This window comes from Plecotus auritus, assembly GCF_963455305.1.
Source record: "Plecotus auritus genome assembly, chromosome: 8".
NCBI lineage: Eukaryota > Metazoa > Chordata > Mammalia > Chiroptera > Vespertilionidae > Plecotus > Plecotus auritus.
This window is the reverse complement of record NC_137782.1, coordinates 98551238-98569086: the sequence shown is the minus strand read 5'-3', so window position 1 is coordinate 98569086 and position 17849 is coordinate 98551238. Positions and strand designations below refer to the sequence as shown.

Sequence of the window (17849 nt, the reverse complement as noted above, 5' to 3'; positions counted from 1 at the left end):
TGAACAGTCCACTGAATCTTGGGACCCACCACCCAGGAAGTGCCTGCAGCCCTGCCTGGGACCCAGTAGGCCTTACCGGAGCTGGGGCACTCCTGCAGCGCCTTGGCCATGAGCGTGTTGGCGATGTTCTTCAGCCCTGCACGGTACTCCAGCCTCACGGACTCCAACCTGAGGACACATGCCCCAGAGGGAGGTCTAGTGCCTGTCCGCGGACAGATAACCCGAGCAGAGCCGCAGCAGCGGGAGCTGCCCACGCTGCCACAGGGAGCAGGGACGCACTGGTACCACACTGTAATGGCCCTGCCCGGAGCCTGGGACCCTGACATCGTGTTTCTTCAGGGCATCGGCACTCTTGGTCTTCCTCTAGTGCCAGGAAGATGGGTGGGAGGACAGACTGGCGTGTTGCGGCGGCTGCGAGTGCACAACACAAGGGTGTCTCCTTCAGCCCCCGCTGCACGCTCCAGCCCTGACTCTGAGACCTGCGCTGCACCTCTGTATGCAGTTTCCTGTGGGCAAAACGCCATCTTCACCCGAGAAACTCCTATTCATCCCTCAAGGTCTCGCCTAGACGCCACGTCTTCTATGGAGCAGCTCGTAACTTCCTCCATCCTTGATCCCCCATCATTAGCTGCTGGCTCCCCTGGACACCTGCTCTCAGAGACAAGTTAAACTACATCTGAGCACCTGGGCTGAACCCTCTTCACAACCGGGACCTGTCACTCTTCCTGCGAAGCCTGAACTGGAAACACTGCCCAGCAGCACCAGCGAGGGCGCCCGAGCGTGAGCTGGCCCGAGCCTCACCACAGTCCAGGGTTCTTCGGGTTCTTCAGGCGAGACTTCTCCAAAATGGCCCGAGCTCGGGTCAGCTGCCCGATCTTCTCCTCCAGTCGGGAAAGCAAAAGCCACAGGGGTGTGGAGTGGGGACATTTCTTCAGCTGTGGCCAAGAAAGACAGACAAGTAAGAGAGAGGGGACTTGGCTGGGATCTGGGAGGGGCTGTGACAGCTATGGCCAGCTCCTCAAGCCAGAGAGTCAGGCTGCCCATGTACATGGAGACACATCCACTTCATGCCTTGGTTAAAGGTTTTATGTGCATGGCTGTGCTGGGCACACGTGTACAGGGTGTGCACACAGCAGTTGTACATTAGAGACGGCGTAAACTGCACCGCGTGCAGTGCATACAGCTTTGAAGGACCCCGAGTCGGGTTGTCAGACACCATCGGGAGTGCCCAGAAGCATTGCCCTGAGCAGGGGATGAGGCCCAGCAGGGGCTAAGCAGGTGCTGACCACTGGGCCCAAGTGTGCAGCGTGCAGAGCTCACCCCATGGCTATAGGCCTCCCGAGCCTTGTCTGTCTGTTCCTCCTGCTCCTCGATCTGCCCCTTCATCATCCATAGCTTGGGGAAATCCTCGTAGTGCTTCAGGGCCTCCTCACATAGCTCCTGGGCGGCCTCAATGTTCCCCAGCACCCACTCCAGCTTCACAGACTTCATGAACACCTGGGGGAAGGCACACATCAGTCAGCCACCCCACCCGGCTCTGGCCCAGCCTCTAGTACTGGGCCTGGGCTCGGCTGGCGCCTTTGTGGTAGATGCGAAAGGTCACATAACAGGTCGCCTTAAATGCTGTTTGTCCAGCTATTCACCTTGTAAGCTGCCTTGCAGCTGTGGTGAGCCTACAGTGTCCTGGCCTCAGGTCCTCCCCTACCGCCCCCTTCCCGACACTGCAGAACAGGAGACCCCACGTGGCCTGAGCCACTCTGCTCACCCGGGCAGTGGGTGCGCTGCTCCGAGCCTTGGCCAGCAGCCGCCGGGCCCGCTCATACTCATTGTTCTCCGATTCCAGCTTGACGGCCGCCAGCCAGATCTCCTCACTGTTGGGGTTGGCCTGGAGGGTGAGCCCAGCAGAGCCAAGGTGGGCACAGGACAGAAGTGAGCAAGGCTGGGCTCACTTAACACAAGCAGCCTCCTGGGAGCACACTGGCCACACATGCTGATCACGCCAACCCAAAAGTGGCACTACAGTGACTGGCAGTGGGGTCAGGGCAGATGGGGGAATGAGACAGCAGAGGGCACAGCCAGTTCCATGCCAGCCCTTCTCTTGTAATCCCTCTAGAACTACAGCCTTTGTCATGCTAGCCAGAGTCACAACAGCTCCACCTGTATACAGCACCCCAGTTTATACAAAGATGCTGCAAACTACTGACAAACGCCCACACTATCACAAAGTACTGTATCAGGATATTGGATGTGGCAATAAAAGGAAGGTACACCAGCCATGACAAGCCTGGCTGGGTGCAGATGCCTTGATGTAATGCTGCCCACGTGTGACCCATGTGGCCAGGTGGGGTGGCTGACTGCTTGAAGCAAGGGGCACAGGGCTCCCTGCTCCAAGAACTGGATGACCTAACTTCCATGTCGAAGCCCAGCTGTCACTCACTGTGTGCTCCATCCTCCCCGCCCCCCACCCCGGGAATGTTCCTGCTCGCCCTGTGTTGTGTGTTCCGGAACATTTAGCCGGTGGTCACACAGAGTGGTGGTGACCAAGAGGCAGATGTCTACCAGCTGGGCCATCTTCCCTGTTCTCAGGTCCTCGTGGGGCCCCAGCTGCCTGCACAGCTGCCTGAGTCCTATGCACTGTGATCACACACGGCCCCCTAGGGTCAGCACCATGGGTGGGCGGGAGGAGACCTGAGGAGGTGCGTGAACCAGTGCCCTACAACACAGCCGACCTCACCCACCTGGAAGGCCAGAGCCAGGATGCTCCTCGCCGCAGGCACATCGCCCGCCAGCCACTTGGACTTGGCACCCATGAGCCACAGCACCTCCGCTTTGGGGCAATGGGCCACGGCCCTCTGCAGAAGTGCTTCCAGGGACTCCCTGCAAGACAGGCCCACGGTCACCACAAGCGCACAGGGCACTGCAGCCGTGGCGCGGGCACTGAAAAGACAGTTACTGCTCCAAAGTCCGACACCATCAATGATTGACCAGGTTTACGATGGGGAGAGTGCGGGGAAATCTTCTCTCCATAAAGGTTCTAAAATCAACTACTGCAGAGGGTGCTACAAAGTGGCGCATTGTTCAAATAGCAGAGCCTGATAGAAGAACGTCTTAGGAGACCCTTTTACAGCCGCATGTCCTGGAGGGAGTGGTAATGTCACAGTCTGGGTGACAGGAGAGCCTTTCATCTCTAGCCACAGATCCGCTGATAAAGATTATGGCCTCCACCCACTCTCTGGCATCCAGAGACACTATCTTATTGGAAGAAAGTTATTTTAGGTCACTATTGAGTAAGAAGACGGCCAGCCTGGGTACCAGGTGTAAAGCCCACCGCCCCTCTTTCATGCCACCTGGCACAGGTGACCTCTTCAGACCTCAGCAGCGAGACCCTGTGCAGGAAGCCAGACAGCACACAACCCGGGACCGAGACCCCAACCCCAAGCACTCGCCTCCCTCACCCTCCTGAGTCAGCAGATGGCACAGGTGCCAGATGGGAGGAGGGGCTGCTCTGAGCCCAGGACCAACAGCAGCAGTGCCCCCAAGGCCACAGCTAGGAGGGCAGGCTCTGCTAGGCAGAAGACATCCGAGGCGAACTTGTACAGGGTGAACTCAAAATGTCCCCAAAGGAGTGAACTCCACAACACAAACCAGCTGGCAGGAAAGAGGAGGGGACAAAAGCACCAAAGACAGGAAAGAGGTCTCAATGCTCCCAGCGGCAGCCCTGGTGAATCAGCAAGGCCATCCCACCAGCACCCAGGACAGCAGCACACGGCCTGGGCAAGGGGTGCACAGTGACGTGAGCCAATGCCCCGGCAGCCCACTCACCACCAGAATTGCAACACCTAATCTAATCAGCGACTGTGGCACCGAGGCAGGTCTGAAGGTTTTTTCAATTACAGAGCACAATTAGAGAAAATTATCCAGGACCTCCTCAGAGCACAAAACCCAACTCCAACCCAAAGCCAGCACAATTTAAATGAAAACCATGCCTGCCTGGGCCCAGATGCCGCCCCGCCCACACTGATGGAGCCAGAGCTGATGGAGCCAGAGCTGGCAAGACACGGACTCCGGGCCCTGAGCTCCAGCACCCAGGAACCCCCAGGCTAGGCTGCAGGTGCTTTGCTTTGGCAGAGAGGCCCCTCTGCACCTTAGTGCCACAACGATACAACAGTGATAACCCTATCGCCCGAGGAGCCACAGGGACAGCTCCAGCTGCCAAGTTCAAGGCCAGGCACTCGCCCATCTGTGGGGAGCATCACATAGCCTAGAGCTGGAGGTGCAGCTGAATGCAGGGTAGACAGTCCCCCACGTACCTGGTGCCATGGTTCTTCTCAAAGTAGGCGGCTCGCAGCCACACACTCTTCTTGCTGGGGAACACCTGCAGAGCGTAGGCATAGATAGCTCGTGCGCACTCCAGGGCATTGTGGGCCACACACTAGAGCAGAGACAGGTGTAAGAATGGGCCTCGGAGCAGGAGGTGTGGCGCCCTCCCCAATGGCGCCCTCTGTTAGAAACCATACCACACAGGAGGGAAACCCCAGGAGGATGGGGTGTGAGCACAAAAGTGGGAGCATGTGGGGCTGTGACGGGGTGGCCTGCCAGCCCAGACAGACCATGGGAGCTGGTGCGAGGAACACCCACCACGGCTGCAGGGGAGTGGCGGGCACGGGGTGAACACAGCCATGCATGTGAGGTCCTTTTGAAAAAAAAGTGTAGTATGTATTTTAACTGTAAGTCACACACACACCGCAGATACTTAAAGTCCTCTCATGTCAAGAACAGGCTTGTGTCTTGAGATGAAAATCCATTAGGAAGTGTGTCAGGAACAAAGCTTTGCAAGTAGGACATGAACTGAAATTGGACAAGCAGCCTCACACCTGTGCAGTCTTCGTACAAGGAGGGCACCTGAGTCAACCAAGGCTACTTCCCATTTCAGCAACTTCAGACTGGGTCCCTCCTCAGTTCCATGGCTCTGCCGAGCCAACACCACAGATACCAAGAAGGCCCTGCCGTGGGCGTGTCCTGACCAGGAGCAAGCACCTGGTGAAGTGAGAATCAGATCCGGGCACATTGGCCTGCACCCTTATCATCACTTTTGACCAAGGTCCTGGAGGCCAGTCACAAAGGCTTTCGGGCCTCCGTCCACCACAGCCGTGGCCCCAAGCCCCATAGGCTCACATGACAGCTAGGCCAGGCCTGTTGGTGTGAGAGCCCCAGGAAAACGCTCCACACTCCAAGCACAAACACCTCCGCTCCGCTTAGGAGCACAGCCTCTGAGAACTGTGCACTCCAGTGCTTGCGAAGGGGATGGAAACGAGGACACCGGCACCAGCTCAGGCTGCAGGTGCCACCTTCCCCTACCCCTACCCCCCCCCCCCCCCCGCTGCTGCTGTCCGCAGGGCGACGCCCACCACACCTCCATGAGGCCAACAGTAAGGAAAGCAAACAGGCACAGTGTCTAACTGCATTTGGAATAAATAGAGGCTCGGCAACCAGGGTCTGGAGTCTTCTGGGTGTTTAGAGATTTCCTCCCAACACAGAGTCTGTGTGGATGTTTATTAAATTACTAGAGGCCCGGTGCACCGGTGGGATCCCTGGGCCTGGCCTGTGGACATCCCCCGAGGGGTGCCAGATTGCAAGAGGGCGCAGGCCAGGCCAAGGGACCCCACCGGTGCACAATAGGGACTGGGGAGGGACCGAGGGAGGGCTCTAGGGCGTGTCCAGCCCGTCTTGCCCAGTCCCGATCGGCTGGACCCCCAGCAGCAAGCTAACCAACTGGTTGAAGCGTCTGCCCCCTGGTGGTCAATGCACATCATAGCAACCTGTCAAACAAATGATTGGACACTTAGCATATTAGGCTTTTATTATATAAGGATTCTTCATACTTTTGTATGTCGTATTACATATTAAAAGGTTGTAACAAGATGTCGCAGTTGGCCTGTGTCTTGTGACCCAAGTGTGTGGTCAGTGTGCACAGGCCGTCTGCAGGCCGGGGCACTGCCAACACCACCTTCGGGGAGGGGCGGGGGGCCACAGTGCACACAGGACTTGGGATGATGGCCATGGTGGACAGACTCCCAGAGAATGGAGTGGGACCCTCACTCTCTCCTGATGTAAAGGAGTGGACGCCACATGAATGAGGGAGAGAGGGAGGCTGTTCTTTACTGTAGAATTCCTACTAATAAACTCTAATCAATCAGAAGAAACAACATTTAAAAAACCTCCATTTGGCAAATACCATGGCAATAACTGACACAGGCCAAACTTAATGGACCCTCAGGTTAAAGTTTGGCAAGAAACAAGATGTGGGGAGTCTCAAAGTGTCTCCCCATAAAATACTGATTAATTAAAAGGGGAAAACCAGTAACCTTCCATTGGCCAGCCTGGCAAGTGCCACCTGAGCTGGTCAGAGTTGAATGGGTGCAGACGTCCCCCAGCACAACCCGCCGGGAAGACGCAATCCCCACCAAGATGCAGAACCTCAACCCGCCCATGAGACACGGTGCAGGCTGAATCCAGGGGCCCCACAGAACCACTGGCCCGTACGCCTCAAATACACCAGACTCGTGGAAACCAGAGACAGACCAGAGCCCTCCTCAGGCCATGGAGACCCGAGGAAGTGACCTGGCAGCTATGCAACAGAACGCAGCTGAGCCCACCGCTGACATCTGATAGAGCCTGCAGCTGACTAACAGTCCTGCACCAACACCCCCACCCAACGGAGAGCTGTGCTGAGCTTGTGCACAAGTGTCAGCAAGCTCACGAGTGCCCTCCTTTAGAGAACACACACTGAGGTCTTGAGATGTAAAGGGCCATGCCATCTACAACTTACTCTCAAAGGGTTCAGAGAAAAATGAGGAGCATGTGTGTGCATGTGGAGACTGAGAAAACAAATGTGGTAAAATGGGTAAGTCTGGTGGATTCTGGGTGAAAGGCATAAGAATTCTTCATAGAGTTTTGCTACTTTTAGGTAAGGCTAAAATTATTTCAAAATAAAAAAGCTAAAAAAGGGCTACATACAAGGGATAAAATACTTTAACTGTGTTTATTGACTGTGACCCTATGTCTTCTCTAGACAACTGTTCTAAGGAAATAATCTCAAAGTAGGCAAAAGCTTTGTGTGCAAAATGTCTTCTGAGTGCCATTTATAACAGAAACCAGGGGATGGGGACCAACCAGATGCCCAGAGGTAAACAGCTAAGGAAGCATGTGAGCCTGGGGTCCGGTCCTCCCAGAGCTCTGCAGGCGAGTGAGTGTTAAAAAAGCAGCTCTTCATGTGGACCTGGGTTAGAAATAGCTATCTCTTACAACGGCAATGATGACTACACACCAGCAGATCAGAGATTCTCAAACCCAAGCAAAGAGACTCCAGACCCGAGGACCAGACTCACACTGTCGGCGTCTTCCATCCAGGTGTGCTTCCGGTCCTCCTCCTCGATCCCAATGCCAATCACAGCTCGCATGACTGCCTGACAGGTGGCCACACTGCCCGCCTTGTCACATTCCTCAGCATCCTGAGAGGGAGGGACACAAAACTGAATCCACAGCAGGGTGCAGAGGCTCCATGGCAGGAGTCCTCAAACTTTTTAAACAGGGGGCCAGTTCACTGTCCCTCAGACCATTGGAGGGCCGGACTATAGTTTAAAAAAAAACAACTATGAACAAATTCCTATGCGCACTGCGGGCCCGGGACGAGTCAGCTGCTAAGCAGGACAGGCAGCGGCACCCGGCGGGCCGGATAAATGTCCTCGGCGGGCTGCATGTGGCCCGCGGGCCGTAGTTTGAGGACCCCTGCTCCACGGGGTACTCTGCTGCCGGACAGCGAGAACCGAGCGCCCTGGTACTGCAGACTGCAGGTGTGTGGGCTCCACAGGTTCTGACTGTCTGTCTTGCTCACTGGTGTACCCATCCCAGCAGATCATTGCTCAACAAATGGCTAACGACTGGATGAAGCTGCACCCACCACTCAACAAACATTAAATAAGCACTAACTGTGCACAAAGTGCTATGGAGGCAACTCAGTGGCAAGAAGAGGCTCCTACGCTAAAGAAACTTCCAAAGAGCCTGGAGGAAAGACAAGTTCACACACACTTGTGTCTGTTAGTCTGGAACAGAGAGACCTGTCAGGGCGCAGATGAGCCTCGCGCAGAGTCGGCAAGGTAGAAACCTGAGGGAGGGACCAGCACAGGAGCACTCATGGGGCAGGGGCTGCTGGCCACAGGGGAGCACTGGGCTTTCGGGCAGGAGAGAGGAGACAGCAGGAGACACAGACCTATCACTGGTATCTCTTGCACATCAAATGGAAATGGACCAATAACACAAGAGACATACAACACACAGTTCTCTAAGAAAGAAAATGCAAATGACTTTTAAATATATGAAAAGAAATTCAAAGCCACTTTTTTAGAAATTGATTTTTAGAGCCCTAGCTGGTTTGGCTCAGTGGATAGAGCATCAGCCTGCGAATTGAAGGGTCCCAGATTTGATTCTGCACATGCCTGGATTGCGGGCTCAACCCCCGAGTAAGGGGCGTGCAGGAGGCAGCCAATCAATGGTTCTTTCATTGTTGATGTTTTTCTCTCTCTATCCCTCTCCCTTCCTCTCTAAAATCAATAGAAATGTATTTTTTTAAATTGATTTTTAGAGAGAGAGGGAGAAGGAGCGAGAGAGAGAAACATTGGTTGGCTGCCTCCTACACGCCCCCTACCGAGGATATGTCCTGACTAGGAATGGAACTGGCAACCCTTTGGTGCACAGGACGATGCCCAACCAACCAACCAATCAAGCCACACCAGCCAGGGCCAAAGCCACTTATTTTTAAAATGCTCACTAAGTGCCGAAACCGGTTTGGCTCAGTGGATAGAGCGTCGGCCTGCGGACTGAAGGGTCCCGGGTTCGATTCCGGTCAGGGGCATGTACCTTGGTTGCTGGCATATCCCCAGTGGGGAGTGTGCAGGAGGCAGCTGATCGATGTTTCTCTCTCATCGATGTTTCTAGCTCTCTATCCCTCTCCCTTCCTCTCTGTAAAATATCAATAAAACATATTTAAAAAAAAAAATAAATAAAAAATAAATAAATAAATAAATAAATAAATAAATAAAATGCTCACTAAGCTATCCCAAGTGCCATTTCATACATATCAGAACAGAGGCCTTGAAACGCAGCCAGCACACAGCTAACACCTTTTGTCACCCCTTTTATTTCTTTTGTTAATCCTCACCCAAGGATATTTTTTCCATTGATTTTTAGAGAGAGTGGATGGGGGGGAGAGAGAAAGAGAAAGAAAGGAAGAAAGGAAGAAGAAAGGAAGAAAGGAACAAGGAAATCAACTGGTTGCCTCCCACACTGAACTTGCAACCCAGGTGTGTGCCCTTGACTGGGAATCAAACCTGAGACCCTTCATTGCATGGGGCCCAACACACAAACCACTGAGCAATATCAGCCAGGGCTGTCTTTCACCCCTTTTATTTTTTTTAAATGTTTTGATTTATTTCAGAGAGGAAGGGAGAAGGAGAGAGAGATAAACATCAATGATGAGAGAGAATCATTGATTGGCTGCCTCTTTCAAGCCCCCTACTGGGGATCGAGCCCTAACACAGGCATGTGCCCCCCTGGTTCATGGGTTGATGCTCAACCACTGAGCAACACTAGCCAGGCTGTCACCCCTTCTAGATGTGTTATTTCTAGTCACAAAGTGACATGAGTGACACATGTCCACATGCTAAAAGGGCTTCAGAGCATCCAACCTCAATGTGTACTTGGCTTTGCCACTACAAAAAGCTGCAGTGCGATCAAGTAAAGCCCCACATGCCAGCATGGGACTCTAGGCACCATCAACAGCCCTGTCCTAGGAGAGATGCCACATGCGGGAGGACATCCATTTTTGGAGCTGCCACTGACCCTGAGGGCAGCTGCAGTCCCACCTGGATCCACTGCTCGCGGTTGATCTCCACACCGTTGGCCCGCAGAGAGGTGATGGCCCGGTCGATGATCTTCTCCACCATCTGTGTGTTCCCATTGGCTTCCTCCAGCTTGGCAGCCGTGACCCAGATGTGCCGGTCTGTGGGGATGTTCTCACGGGCCTTGTTCAAGACCTTGCGGGCATTTTCATAGGTCTCCAACCTTGCCAGAGCGAGCCACAGCTGTGTGGAAAGCCAGCCATGAGACCCGAGGGGCAGGTGGCGAGCCTGCCTCAGTGGCCCCACGGTGCTTCCCAGGCCTGAGCTCTCAAGGACCACCTGAGCAGGGCCCATGAACGTGACAGCAGCATTTTCACATCTGAAAGCTGCTCAGTTATGCTGCTGATTTACTTAGTAACTGTCTCGTTAACAGGAAAAGTGACAGGTGGTCACCCGTTCCACACACTGACGAAATGTATGTCGTGTGTGTGGAGCGGAGGTGAACAGGACAGGAGGCTGCTTCACAAGCTAAATGGTCACATGGGTGTTCAGCCTCCTGGGCTCTCATACCCCAGCTGGTGACTCGGCAGCATTTCAACACCAAGCATGTGTACAGGCTCTGTTTATATTTATATAATGAATTAAGATTGATTTTGTTTGGAAAATTTCGCAATACCCCTCAGGATAATGAAATACATACTGGATATCATAAAACCAAGACTAAAAGCACTGCACAGACTGCTGTGAACCTGAATGTTTAAAACTAGAGAAATCCAACTAGCTCAGAGACAAGAAGCCGACCTCTTGCTGGGTTGGCAGAAAGATGTGTCAATAATTTCTATCACTCTCTCCCCTCAGGTCCCATCTGCAAATTCTGCATGGCCCCAGGCCTGAAGGAGGGCTCCACACAGCCCAAAGAGTGGTCGGGCTGACCACAGCCAGGCTGCCCACTCTGCCTGTAGCTGTCAGGCGGCTTCCTGTGGCTTCTTACTGCACCTGGGTGAGCTCAATGCCCAGCTGATGCCACTTTCAGATACTGGGCCTGGGCTCACGCCTCAGTGGTAGTGATGATGGCTGGAGGACTCACCTCCACGCTAGTGGGGCAGCACTCCACGGCTCGGCTGAGCATGATTCTAGCATCTTCAGGCTCTTCCAGCTCAACCGCTGCCTTCCATAAGCGAACAGAATTGGGTACATGCTCCAGGGCTGGGAAAGGTCACAGAAAAGGGGAAGTGATGCTGCTGCCATCAGGGTCAGGAAGCCTTGCCCTAGGGACAGCTGGGACAGCAGGCCTGCACTTTCTAGGGGTGCTCCAAGGCCTGGGGCACAGCAGACAGCTGGGGGTGGTGCATCCCCTCCACCCCCATACACACTTGAAAATCAATGTTAGAAAACAAAGCAACACAGAGGCACCCGAAGGCAGTCACCACACAGGAAGGTCCAGCAGGCAGGTGGTGAGTGAAGAAGCGAGCGAGAGTGCAGAGAGCACGAGAAAGGAAAACAAATGACCCTGGGATGTGCATGCCCAGACTGGTGTGCACCCGAAGGCCGGCTAGTTCCTTGAGACCCAGGGACTGGTTTATACAAGGCTCTGCCAGGCTGTGTCAAGGCCACCTCGAGATGCTGTGGCTGGCAGCATATAAGGGACAGGCCAGGCAGGAAAAGAGCAGTCTGAACAAGAAATGCCTGTGAGAAGCCGGGACCTCACAGAGGCCGATGTGACGGCAGCCTACAGCCCTTTGGGGGGGGGGGGGGGACGGGGGAGGGACACACAGGTGTTGTCCCTGTGCTCAGTGACCAGACGATGAGGGCTGCTACAGGCTGCCATGCCTTACAGGCCAGAGTCCATGCTCTCGGGTAAAGAACCGCTGTATGTGAGTGCCCTGATTCACAGAGCGGCATGGTACTGCACACCAGGAAGTTGCCCATGGCCCAAGCCCAGGCACAAGGCTCCCGACCCACGTGTACCCTTACAGAGGAGGACACTGCGACTCAAGTCAAGCACCACGCCCAAGGTCACTCAGCCTCAAGTCTCAAACTAGCAGATGAAGCTGAAGCTCTCCCAGCAGAGCCCCAGGACGTCAGCTGCACCGACTGTGACCACAGCCGATTCACAGACCAGAGGCTGAGGGCTGCACAGTGCCCTAAGTCATCAATGGCGTCATCTTCGTTTTCAAACATCAGACCTTTCCAGTGGTGGCTGCCAAGTGCACAGGGAGGCAGCAGTGGCTTTCTCATACACCTGGGAACAGGAGCTGCTTCGGGAAACCCTCTACGGAGGGGCAGGAACCAGGACCATAACCAGGCCAGCTGGGGTTTCCACATTCCTTCCGCCTGAGCACAGTTGCTCCCCTGACCAAAAGAAGAGCCTAAAGGCCTGTGCCCCTCCAGGTCCAGGATGGCCAGTGTGTCCCATCCTCCTCTCTCCTCCCCTCCCTGGGCAGAGCCTCCTCCATGCCCATCCCCTCTCCACATATCAAGCCAACTGGAAACGAACCCAGGTTACCTGGGGGGAGCCATTCATCACGCGGTGCAGGGCGGGCCAGCAGAGCTTTCCTAAGTAAATAATGCTAACTGCTCAGTTCAATGTGTTTGTCATTAGAGAGCTCGTTTCCTGGCTGAAAAAAGGTAGAAGCTGATTTCTACCAAAGAAGGTACTAACTTTCTGCTCCTGGCTCCGTTTTGAAGAGTCTGGCTCTGAGAATTTAATGGATAGCAATGCTGCAATCAAGAAATCAGAGGTGAGCCCTGGCTAGTTTGGCGCAGTGAATTGAGCATCAGCCTGCGGACTGAATGGTCCCGGTTTCGATTCCGGTCAAAGGCACATGCCCAGGTTGCAGGCTCACTCCCCAGCAGGGGGTGTGCAAGAGGCAGCCAACCAATGATTCTCTCTCATCACTGATGTTTCTATCTCTCTCTCCCTCTCCCTTCCTCTCTGAAATCAGTAAAAATATATTTAAAAAAAGAAAGCAGGGGTGAGAGGAAAAACACTGAGCACGTGATACACACCTGCAGGCAGAGCCACACACAAGGTGAATGCCACCTGGCCTCTATCAAACAGCTGGTAAAGTCAGAAACTACGTGATGACACCGGCAGGCCTGACATCACACACCTCTAACACGTGACTCAAATACATCTTAAACACAAGAGCTGGAAACCACTCACTGGAAACTGCCCCCACTGCCACAAATGCATCTTCAGCACCTGTGCTAAACTCAGGCTCCCTCCCAGCTGACTAGCATCTGCTCTGGAACAAACATCAGCAGCAGGCCCATGTGGCGGCGAAGCGAGATCCTGTGTATCAGTCCCTCAGGATGAAAAACACAGCACCCTCAAAAGCTGCATCTTGGCAGTGATTCCTGGATGGAGTCAGTTTCCCTGGCAACAAGCTGTTCAAGGGGACCCACCTGACAGCCCCCGCTGCCTCGTCTACAGCACCAGGCAAAGCGAGGCGCGGCCACCCACTGACGTGCAGGAGTCTCACAGGACAGGAAGAAGTCCATCTACCGCAGAGCTCTGGTGCTTCTCCCTGCCAGACACCAGGCTCCTGACCCTAGGGAGGTGACTGCTGCCCATGGGGCCTGCATGATGCTGGCGCAGCTCGCCCTCACACACATCACCCCCCTGAGCCAGCCCACAGAAGCAGGTTCTGAACCAGCACTGTCCACCATACCTGGGCCACAGCGATGGCCAGGTTGCACCGCAAGAAAAGGCAGGAGTGGGATTTATGCCAGAGCATCTCAGCCAGGTGGAAACTCCCCCCACAGAGGAAAAGGGCAGAGGTAACCCAGCCAGAAAAAGGCCTGAAGATGCCACCCACTCGTTACCTACTCCCAGCAACATCTGAGCAAACCCATGGAAGGAAAGCTGCTCTCTCACAGGGCACGGGCACCGGGTGTGGAGGAGGCAGCCACACCACACGGGAGACAGCAGGACACGGCTCCTGGCGGCACCCCAGGGAGGCTCACCTTTCCGAAGAACCCGCTTCTTGGCACGAATGTCTGTTTCCAGCTCTGCTGCTCTAATGTAAATCCTAACAGACTGTGGGAGGTGACGGACAGCTTGGGCCACCACGGCCTTGGCAGTGTCCCCAGGCTGCAACCTGGCTGCTTCCAACCAGACGTCTTCACTCTGTGGGCAAACAGAAAGAACGGCATGTGTACATGCAAGCCGGAAGCCCCAACGGAGCGGAAGCCCCTGGAACTCGCACACAGCCTCAGGACACGCGGCTGGCTCCTCGGACCACACCCATCCACCAGGGCTTTTTAAAAAAAATATGTTTTTATTGATTTTTAGAGAGAGAGAGGAAGGGAGTGGGAGAAATAGACATTAATGAGAAAAACATCAACATAGATTGAATGTCTCCTGCACCCCCACTAGGGATCAAGCCCACCCATTCGTGTGCCGATCAGAAATTGAACCAGCCACCTCTTGGTGTGGGGGTCTACACTCAACCACTGAGTCACGCCGGCCAGTCCCCCTGTGCTTGGCCTCAAACACAGCTGTACCACAGACCTCTCGTACTGCCAAGGCTTGGGACCGTGGCTGTGGCACACCTGTTGGCGTGGGGAAAGGGCCACACCCATGAGAGGAGCACAGCAGAGGAACGAGCCCAGGTGAGCATGCACAGGCCCTCTCAGGTCAAAGGCACCCCAGGCTGCCCAATAGCGCAGTCACCTAGAGCAGCGATCGCCAGCCTTTCGGACCTCACGGACCACCAGGGCTCTGCAGACCACCGGCTGGTGACCGCTGGCTTAGAGGGTCTCATTTGCCTTTTTAAAGCTTATTTAACCACTCCACCTTCACAAGGGTGGCATCTTCTCCTAAGATCAGCATTTATCTTTAGCATTTTCAGGTGAGGTGGGGTGGGTGCGCTGACCAACCTCACCCTTTCCAGCTAAGGTTATCCTGCCATTAAACCATACCTGCTAGTGAGGGTTCCTCCTGGCCCACACACGCCTCACCTTGGGGCACATTTCTGTCCCCTTCATGATAAGGTTTCGAGCGACTTGCAGCTTCCCGGTGACTTCTTCCAGGCGGGCGGATGCAATCCAGGCTGGTGGGTGATGAGGGTTTGTCTCCCGAACGGACTTGAGGAGCAGTCGTGCCTTTTTGATGTCACTACAAGGGTGAGGAGGCACAAGTCAGGCCGCCATGCGCTGAGGTGTCCCAAGCCCAGGGAGGGCACCAGCACAGACAGGCACTCATATGAGCGCTGAAGCCAGGTGAGACCCAGCTCACCCTGGCCAGCACTCCCAGCTTGCTCAGCAGCCATGCAGACAGGCACCAAGCACATGTGTCCAATGAAGGGATACAGATGGATTTAATGAAAAATCAACTCCACCACATACTTCTGAGAACACCCACATCCTATTTGACTGCATATTTTTCAAAGAAAATCCAAACATTCTAGGCAACCTGAGTCCCGCTCCGACCCCCCCGTTCCTCAGAGCACTCACTTGATGTCCCCTCCATGGGTCGGGATCATGGAATTTAAATCTGTCAGATAGCCTTTGGGGTCGACTACAGTCTGCCCACTCACAGAGTCAGACACCTGCAAAACAGGCCAGGCCACTCTGGTCAGAGGGGCCCTGGAACCCCTCCCATCCTGCCTGCCAGTGGGTATGAAAACTTTAGAAGCAGGAAACATCTTCAGGTAAACAACAGTTTGTGATGATGATGAACCAATTTCATCTATACAGAACACAGATTTATATTAAAAAATAAAACCATGCCCTGGCCGGTTTGGGTCAGTGGATAGTGTCGGCTTGCGGACTCAAGGGTCCCAGGTTCGATTCCAGTCAGGTGCATGAGCGTTGGTTGCGGGCGCATCCCCAGTGAGGGGTGTGCAAGAGGCAACTGATGGATGTTTCTCTCTCATCGATGTTTCTAACTCTCTATCCCTCTCGCTTCCTCTCTGTAAAAAAATCAATAAAATATATTTTTAAAAGCCATAAAATTCCAAGCGGAGCCCTGGACTGTGTGACTCAGTGGTCGAAGTGTTCAATTCAGATCAAGGCCGTACCTGGGTTGTGGGTTCACTCCCCACCCCCGGTTGGAATGCATGTCGGAGGCAACCAATAGATGTGCCTCTCTCTACATAAATATTTCTCTCTCTCCACCCCCTCCCTTCTAAAAGCAATGGAAAAAATATATCCTGTGAGGATTAAAAAAAAAGAAAGAAAGGTCTAAGAATGAGTGAAACCCAAGAATCAGAAAATTAAAAAACTGATTATTTCAACTAATTATATTTAAATCTGCACACACAATTATATTATCCTACCCTTCTCTCTAGCTCTGAGTGTTAAAATTGATATTACAAAAACCAAAAACCCAAGTAAAAAATGGGCAAAGGATCCTGGCTAATGCAGCAAGACCACAAAAGGACAAAAGGGGCGCAGGCTGGGAGGAAAGAACACACTCTCCCTGCTCATAGGACTTGACTGTATTTATGCAGAAAGTTCAAAAGAACCATCAAAAAACAACCCAGCCCTAACCAGTTTGGCTCAGTGGATAGAGCGTCGGCCTGCAGACTGAAGGGTCCCAGGTTCGATTCCGGTCAAGGGCACGTACCTTGGTTGTGGGCACATCCCCAGTGGGAGGTGTGCAGGAGGCAGCTGATTGATGTTTCTCTCTCATTGATGTTTCTAACTCTCTATCCTTCTCCCTTCCTCTCTGTAAAAGATCAATAAAATATATATATATATAAAAAAACCAACCCAGCCCTAGCTGGTGTGGCTCAGTGGATAAAGTCGGCCTGTGGACTGAAGGGTCCCAGGTTTGATTCCGGTCAAGGGCACATGCATGGGTTGCGGGCTCATCCCCAGTAGGGGGTGTGCAGGAGGCAGCCAATCAATGGTTCTCTCTCATCATTGATGTTTCTTATCTCTCTCCCTCCCCCTTCCTCTCTGAAATCAGTAAAATATATTAAAACAAACAGACAAAAAACCCGAATAAACAATTACAGCAAGGTGGCAGGGTGCAAGGCTCATGTGCAGAAGCCAACTGCTTTCCCAGGTGCCTTCAACCAACACATGGGATCTGAACTTAAAAACCCTATCCCGTTCTTTTTTATTTTTTTACAGAAAGGAAGGGAGAGGGATAGAGAGTTAGAAACATGGATGAGAGAGAAACATCGATCAGCTGCCTCCTGCACACCCCCTACTGGGTATGTGCCTGCAACCAAGGTACATGCCCTTGACTGGAATCGAACCTGGAACCCTGGAGTCCGCAGGTCGACGCTCATCCACTGAGCCAAACCAGTTAGGGCCCCTATCCCATTTTTATAACAGCACCCAGGATGTGAAACACTAATATGTATATAATCTAACAAACACATACAAGACCTCTGTGAGGAAACTATAAAACTCTGATGAACGGAACCAAAGAACTTGGTCAATGGGGAGAGATATTCCATGTTCACGGACAGGAAGAATTAATATTGTCAGGATGTCAGTTCGTCCCAACTTGATCTGCAGATTCAACACAATCCAATCAGAATCCCAGCATGTTATTTTGTGGGTACTGACAAACTGATTCTAAAGTTTATATGGCGGGAGGGCCATAAAATCTAACCGAGGATAGCCAACACAGTACTGAAAGAACAGAAACACAGCCTGGCTGGTGTGGCTCAGTGGTTGAGTATCGACCCATGAACCAGGAGGTCAAGGTTCAATTCCTGGTCAGGGCACATGCCCAGGTTGCGGACTCAATCCCCAATGTGGGGTGTGCAGGACGCAGCGATCAATGATTTTCTCTTGTATCACTGATGTTTCTCTCTCTCTCTCCCTCACTCTCTGAAATTAATAAAAATATATTTAAAAATAAATGAATGAATGAATGAATGAATGAATGAATGAATGAAAACAGCCCTGGCAAATGTGGCTCAGCTGGCTGAGCGTCCTCCTGTGTACCACAATACCACAGTTCGATCCCAGGCCAAGGCACATGCC

At 53.3% G+C, this 17849-nt stretch overlaps 1 protein-coding gene across 2 annotated transcripts in view; it reads right to left on the bottom strand.

The window, feature by feature from the left end:
* Positions 1–17849, bottom strand: part of PRPF6 (pre-mRNA processing factor 6) — a 39529-nt gene that overhangs the window by 4138 nt on the left and 17542 nt on the right. The window contains exons 7-18 of one of the 2 annotated variants that reach the window (XM_080683162.1): positions 15357–15451; positions 14862–15018; positions 13866–14028; positions 10984–11102; positions 9921–10139; positions 7389–7511; positions 4311–4432; positions 2739–2877; positions 1766–1885; positions 1321–1497; positions 802–935; positions 77–168 (exon numbers count right to left, since the gene is read on the bottom strand). In XM_080683162.1, the coding sequence (XP_080539288.1) occupies positions 77–168; positions 802–935; positions 1321–1497; positions 1766–1885; positions 2739–2877; positions 4311–4432; positions 7389–7511; positions 9921–10139; positions 10984–11102; positions 13866–14028; positions 14862–15018; positions 15357–15451 (1660 nt within the window). The remainder of the gene's footprint in view (positions 1–76; positions 169–801; positions 936–1320; positions 1498–1765; positions 1886–2738; positions 2878–4310; positions 4433–7388; positions 7512–9920; positions 10140–10983; positions 11103–13865; positions 14029–14861; positions 15019–15356; positions 15452–17849) is intronic. The other variant, XM_080683163.1, reaches the window with a different exon arrangement.